The sequence below is a fragment of the Kryptolebias marmoratus genome, linkage group LG18 (assembly GCF_001649575.2).
Source record: "Kryptolebias marmoratus isolate JLee-2015 linkage group LG18, ASM164957v2, whole genome shotgun sequence".
Classification (NCBI taxonomy): Eukaryota; Metazoa; Chordata; class Actinopteri; order Cyprinodontiformes; family Rivulidae; genus Kryptolebias; species Kryptolebias marmoratus.
In genome coordinates this window covers 2,687,203-2,694,186 of record NC_051447.1, presented here as the reverse complement: position 1 = coordinate 2,694,186, position 6,984 = coordinate 2,687,203, and the positions used below count along the sequence as shown (strand labels likewise).

Here is a 6,984-nt window from a genome sequence, read left to right as displayed (position 1 = left end):
AGTAACTTATCTCCGAGGCAGGTGTCCACAGCAGACCAGACTGGGTCCACGCAGGTTAGGTAGTCCTAGGTAGGTAGAAGCACGAAAAAATACAAAAAGCTCAGAAAGGGTTCACTAGAAAAGCTCGTAATTCACAAGAGGCTCAGCACATTACCACAGAGGCAAAACAATGCTCCAGCACTGGTCTGGTTCCCACCACGGCCTTAAGTACCAGCTGCCTTCTGATGAGCCTGATCTGCCACAGGTGTAGAGGGAGTGACGAGGAGCTGCCAATCAGTCGTCGAGACGGCCCACCAGGAAGTACCAAAAATACTAAACCTCCAGAATCACCACAAATACTCTACAGTCTTGTGTATTTTTTACCCTTTTACCAATTAAGGATAAATAATTTTACTTTACTTTTTTCACAAATAAGCAGATGAGTTATTGCACATTGTTGTGATCTGTATTTGTGTTTTCATTCTTTGACGTTTTTGTGGTGTTCTCTGTTTGCTTTTGTTTTGGGGTCTTCATGTTGGTGTTTTTCTTTGTGTTTGAGTGATTCAGTTCTTTCCTGCCCTGCCCACTCTCACTTGTCCCTAGTTGTTCTCTCACCAGGTGATTGTCATTCTAGTTCATTAATTGTCCCTTTATATTCTCTTCCTCCCCATTGTTCTTCAGTTGGGCATTATTAGCTCCATGCTGCACAGTTGGTATTTTCCCTCCTCATGTTCCCCACGACCTACTATTCTGTAAGTTCACTTGTTTGCCGCCACATCAATGTTTTCTTTATTTAAATTGCTTTAAAAGTGGGCCTGGTGGCTGGTGGTGTTGGACAGGGAAAACCAGCAGCCTGGGATTACTGAGGTTCTGGACCAACAACAGGTCTAAGGAGAGACCAAATCACCTACATTATATACCTACAAAGGAGAAAACTATAAATCATGTTCAGCTAAACCACAGCAGAGCACAAAGATAAACATTTGAATTTACTTAAAAGACGTCAAAACACAAGTTTACTTTCCTACAGTGAGTTAGGCTTGGCTTGGGTTTCCTGAGCTATCCCTTAGTTATGCTTCTATGGGCTTAGACTGTTGGAAGACAAACTGACCACATTTCCTCCCTCTGCTGCTGTTATTACTTGCTCTACTGAATTATTTCCATCATTAAATCTGAACTGTGAACTTAGCTTGAAAATTTGAACAAGCCCACCTTACAGGTCCCTCCCCCTTGCTCTCTGCTGCTCTACAGCTCTCCCTCCACAGCTCCTCCACACAGCGGAGCCTGCCATGAACACGCAGGCTAGTAAGCAGGGCCACCATTGGCAGCACAAACAGCTATGGCACATTCACTGGAAGGGATGAAACATCAACGATATGCTTTTGGCTACAGTACACAGGCTATCTTGAGCGTGAACAACGGGATACGCTGTGCGGGGAAAGGGTTTTAGCAGCACGTACACTAGCATTGTTGGACACTGCTAAGACATTTCTCCTGGCTCTGATTGGTTGTTTCTGACCGGGAGTGGTGTAATTCTGCAGATGGCAGTAGGAGCACTGGGAGAAGCCAGAGGAGCTTGATTTTTTTCACAGATTATCTGTCTCATATTCTGTGAGGACATAGTGATAGTTTTAAGAGATATGTAAAAAAAAAGTACATTTTTATAAAAGTTAGCTACTGAAGCTTTAACATGTGTTTTTCTTTGTCTTTCTTCCAATAGAAACTAAACCTGGATCAGTGATTCTGTTTGTGTCTCTTTCCTGTCCTCTAACCCCAGACGGTTGAAGCAGATGCCTGCTCATCCTGAGCCAGGTTCTGGTTCTGCTGGAAGTTTCTTTCTGTTAAAAGGGTGTTGTTTCTTTCCACTGTTGCCAATGTGTTGCTCAAGATAGGAGACTGCGACAAAGTGAAGATTCAACACAATCTGCTGACTTGCCTATATGGATACTTTTTACCCACTGGCTTTTATAATGTATGAAAATGTTTTTGTACAGTGCCCTGAGACTACCTTTGTTGTGACTTGGTGCTATATAAATAAACTAAATTGAACTGAATTAAAATTTTGAGCCTTGATTTTTGCTTTTGTTTGCCCTCACAACTCCCCTTACATTTTCAGGATCCTTGTTTCTTTGTTTTAAGGGGTCCAAGTTTAGGAGTCCATTGATGGATAACCTGGTCCTTCAGTATATTCAGGTAGTCAGCTGACCTCATTCTTTGAGCACACACTGGTACTGAACCTAGACCTGACCAACTGCAGCAACCCCAGATCATAGCACTGCCCCCACAGGCTTGGACAGTAGGCACTAGGCATGATGGGTGCAACACTTCACCTGCCTCTCTTCTTACCCTGATGCTCTCATCACTCTGGAACAGGGTAAATGTGGACTCATCAGACCACATGACCTTCTTCCATTGATCCAGAGTCCAATCTTTATGCTCCCTAGCAAATTGAAGCCTTTTTTCCAGTTAACCTCACTGATTAGTGGTTTTCTTAAGGCTACACAGCTGTTCAGTCCCAATCCCTTGAGTTCCCTTTGCATTGTGCGTGTGGAAATGCTCTTACTTTCACTATTAAACGTAGCCCAGAGTTCTACTGTTGTTTTTCTTCCATGTAATTTCACCAAACGTTTAAGTGATCGCCGATCACGATCATTTTGGATGTTTTTCTGGCCACATTTCTTCCTTGAAGACAATGGGTTCCCAGTAGCCTTCCAGTTTTTAATAATGCGTTGGACAGTTCTTAACCCAATTTTAGTAGTTTCTGCAGTCTCCTTAGATGTTTTCTCTGCATGATGCATGCCAATGATATGACCTAGTGATGTGCTGCTCGACACAGTTTTGAGCCAAATGAAGTGGCTGTGTCAACACGTCAAATATTTTCCATTTTCTGAGCAACTCTCTCAAAGTGGTTTAGTGATTCAGGAAGCCTCGGTTTCACCATCACTAATTTGACCCTTCTCAAACAGACTGGCATCTTTTCCATGACCACGGGATGTGTCTTTCAACATGGTTGTTTAAGAAATGAGAAGCAACTCATTGCACCAGTTGGAGTTAAATAACTTGTTGCCAGCTGAAACATAATTGCCCATGCAGTAATTATCCAATAGGAGGCTCGTACCTATTTGCTCAGTTAAATCCAGGTGATGCCTTTTTTTTGGCCAGGCAGTGTAAATTTGTGTTGAAAATGTAACATTGTTTATGCAAATTATCAAAATGTGCAAAATCTTTAAACATTATCTCCTCCAAGGGCTCAAACCTGATCAAAGTAAAACTTCATATACATCATCTAGAATAGAGTAAAACAGAACAGAAAGATACTTTATTGATTCCCTGAGGGAAATTGGTTTTTCACAGCTGCAGATAGATTTTTAAAATTTCTCCAAAATGCCCTCCAGTTATCTATGGCGGCCACGTTGTTTTCAGGACACCACCTGGACAGCCAGCAGCTGAATTATGACATGTGGCTAAACATGTCTTTAGTAATCAGATTGTGGAGGAGACAAGGACAACTACAGAGTCTGACATTGTTTTGGCAAAGTTACACACCGAAGCAACATTAACTTTGGTGACCTTTGATTGGCGTAACCGGGTGTCATTACTGCTAACGTGAATAACAATCTTACTGTATTTAACCTTAGCCTTAGTCAGCAGTTTCAGGAAGGATTTGATGTCACCCGCTCCGGCTCCTGGAATGCTTCTCACAATTTACTCCAACTACCAGCAAAGAAAACAGGAAGTGACGCAATATGCCTTACCACGAATGTCAGCACCCCCAGTTGATTCCTAAGGATAGATTAGAGCTCCCCATGACCCTGAACAGGGTTAAGCAGGTAGAAAATATGGATGAATGATTTATCTCTGCATAAACTTTCAGATATTTACATTCAGAGTAAATTCATTACAGAATAAATTCTAAGGTTCCCCTACAATGTCCCAAGCCTTAATGTGTAAACAGATGTCATGTAATAACAGAATCACTGCCAGATCAGTTGGAAAAAATATTTATTTAGTTTCTCCATCCTTCATTTTGCACTTTATATATATTAATTCAAAACAGGTACATAATATATAAAAACACCTACAGAATAACCTTTTTGTTCTGTCCAAATATCCCTAATATATTGTTCAAAACAAAAGATAAAATACCTGACAGGTAAAAATAACAAAAAAACAAAACAAGAAAAGTATATAGCCTTTATAAGATTCTGAATTGTGCCCCAACTATGTCCACATCCAGTGTGTTCTGATCAATACTGGTGGACTTTTTGTACAATAAAAAACACAACTTCTGAAATAACTATGTTGTACAATGTAGGCTTTTTTGAAGAGTTAAAATAACTGCGTGATAAAGGTAGATCCCAAATACACCGAAAAATAATTAAGAATTAAGAAAATAAAAATATCAAGAATTTACTTGTAAAAACAAAATCATGTATAAATATTTATAACATAGTGATAAAAAAAATAAATTCAAATATACTAAATTTGTTTGCTATTGAGAGACGGCAGACGTTTGGGTGAAGATCAGACTGCAGTTTCTTATGGAAGGCTTCTGTTTAGGGGCTGCGGCAGCATTGTAGCAACAAACCACACAGTCATCACCATTTTCTCCTGCCCTGTCTGGCTGGAATTGTCTCCTCATCAGTCCTGCTCACACACTCCTCATCAGGTCATACAGACCAATAGAGTGTTGTTAATATGGCTGAAAGAAATTCTTCCAGTGGTGTAATTTTAGGTGAAGTTATGTTGCATAGTGTTCAAAGCTTCCCAGGTATTCCAGAGCAGCCCTGTAGCATAGTTGGTACTGGTCCTATGGGGGGGAAAAAAAACAAAAACAGACAGATAAAAAATAAAAAATAAAAAAGTCAAAAAACTGTCTCCACGGATATGCCAACTTAACATGGTGGAGGGTTTGAGTATGTTATTTGGGGCTTTAGGATCCTGTTTGGGTCTTCCATGGCCAGCTGACCCCAGGGGCAGGTTCAGACTAAAGGTAGTATCTCAGTGGGCTGTGGCTGTTGGAGAATAGTTAGTCAAAAACACTCAAAACTCAGTGACACTCCAATGAAAAATTCACCTATTTTCTTGCAATTTTGATGTGGATGTGTTTTCTGTCAGGTTATGGCTCCTGTGCAGGTGTCATCTCAACCCATCTCCAGGATAATAATGAAATACCCATCTCTAGAGCTCTAGAGCTCTTGAGATGGGTAATAAAAGGATTGTGAACAATAAGAACAGTGACAAGCTTTTTAGATGTAAAAGCAAGTACAGAGATCAAGTGAATGCATTGCTTTACAAAAAATAAAAAAAATAAAATGAATTAACTGACATTTTTCCATTTTCACAAGTTCCTGACCTTTGAACAATAAAACCTTGGTCAACTTCTGACAATCAGACTCTTTTTGTAAGATGAGGAGTGTAATCTGGTAACATGTTTCTGCCTGATGGTGTAGGAACTGTTAACTAAGAGTTTGAGGATTTAAAAAAAGTCAAAGTTAAAATCTCTTTATTTGTTTCCCTTGGGAGAAATTAGCCTTGGAAAGAGGGGTTACACTGAACAGACACATAACATCACAATGTTAATAAATACAGAAATAAATGAATAAAATCGTTAAAAACCTGCTACAACAAATGATCCTCCAACCTCTGAATATCTCATTGAAAACTCAAACTAAACTCATTAATCAATAATTAGTTATCATGTTCCTAGTATAATTAGTTATCTTACTCATTGCACACTAAACAGCAGTAACTTTAAAACATGTTTTTAACATTTAAAAAGAGCTGTTTTTGCTTCCTCTGCTGAGTCACCATCTTTCTTTAATGTTGATCAAATTCAGTTTGCTGCCTGAAGGACATATCTTCAGTGGTCAGGGTGCACAGCTGGAAACATCTGGTGATTGTTTAACCACCTAATAAATGAAAATAAACAGATTTTAGATGGGATTATAGTCACTGTTGATTTTCTGATACCTTCTAAGTTGTATCATCTGCGTATTTAAAAAGGGACGTATACAATTTCGGTTTGTAAACATGACGGTAGCAGTTTTTGACGAGTAGCACCGACCGTTAGACATCGCTGTTTAGCCGTGCTACGGTAGGAAAATCTGACGAGGAAGCACAGATCATCAGAACACCGGCCGTAGGCGCGAACGCACACTGACCAACGTCATGACGTCATTGATTTAGTTTAAAAAAAAAAAACGTTGTTTAACTTTTGGTTCTTCCCTCGACTACTCTTGAAAAACATTTTTTTGTTGTCTGCCACCCGCTTAACTCCTGAAATGTTCCACCACATTGCTAATGCTAGTCCTCAAATTGTTTCTTCTTCTTCTTGATTTTTATTAGTGGTTGGTAAACAACTGAAGGAATCAATACCGCCACCAACTGGTAAAGAGTGTCTGCTAAACTTTTCTCCTTCTTGCATTTAGCAGCAACTCGAGCACATTGCTGCCCCCTATATGTCAAGAGGACAAATAACACCTTTTCTGTTCAAATTGCCAACCCGCCACAGTGGCGTGTGTGTTGATCAAATTCACCCGCCACTTCAAATATTTACCCGCATTTGGCCGGTGGCGGGTGCTAATTTCCACCCCTGCCTGTACTATTACCTGTACTGCATGCAAGCATGGCTAGAAAGATACATTCATGGATGAACAAAGAAAGAAATAGAGTATCAAAGAGAGAAATGAAATAGAGACCTCGATAGCAGAAGGGAAATGCTACAAAAGAGGGAAACAAAGGTGGAAGAAGAGGGTTCAAGACAAATGAAAGAAATAGAAAAATTGGGACCATGGGAGCAGAAATGTCAGAAAAGGTATTGGAGGGATTCTCAGACAAGTCAAGAAAATGGAAGGCTGTGTAAGACTCAGAGCAGCAAGTAGACACAATCCAAGTAGAAAAAGCTACTCTACCAAATAGTAAACATGGTGGTTTAAGACTAAATGTTTTTTTAATCCAATGTCAAGTGATAAAAATAATTATAAATCTTTAATATACTCTTAT

General features: G+C 39.7%; 1 protein-coding gene across 4 annotated transcripts in view; it reads right to left on the bottom strand.

Annotated features, from left to right (window-relative positions):
- Positions 1–4,312: 4,312 nt before the first annotated feature.
- LOC108247515 (receptor-type tyrosine-protein phosphatase F) overlaps positions 4,313–6,984 on the bottom strand; it is a 147,656-nt gene continuing 144,984 nt past the window's right edge. For all 4 annotated transcript variants that reach the window (XM_017435682.3, XM_017435684.3, XM_017435685.3 and 1 more), the window contains one exon: positions 4,313–4,789. In XM_017435682.3, the coding sequence (XP_017291171.1) occupies positions 4,721–4,789 (69 nt within the window). In that variant the 3' untranslated portion in view covers positions 4,313–4,720. The remainder of the gene's footprint in view (positions 4,790–6,984) is intronic.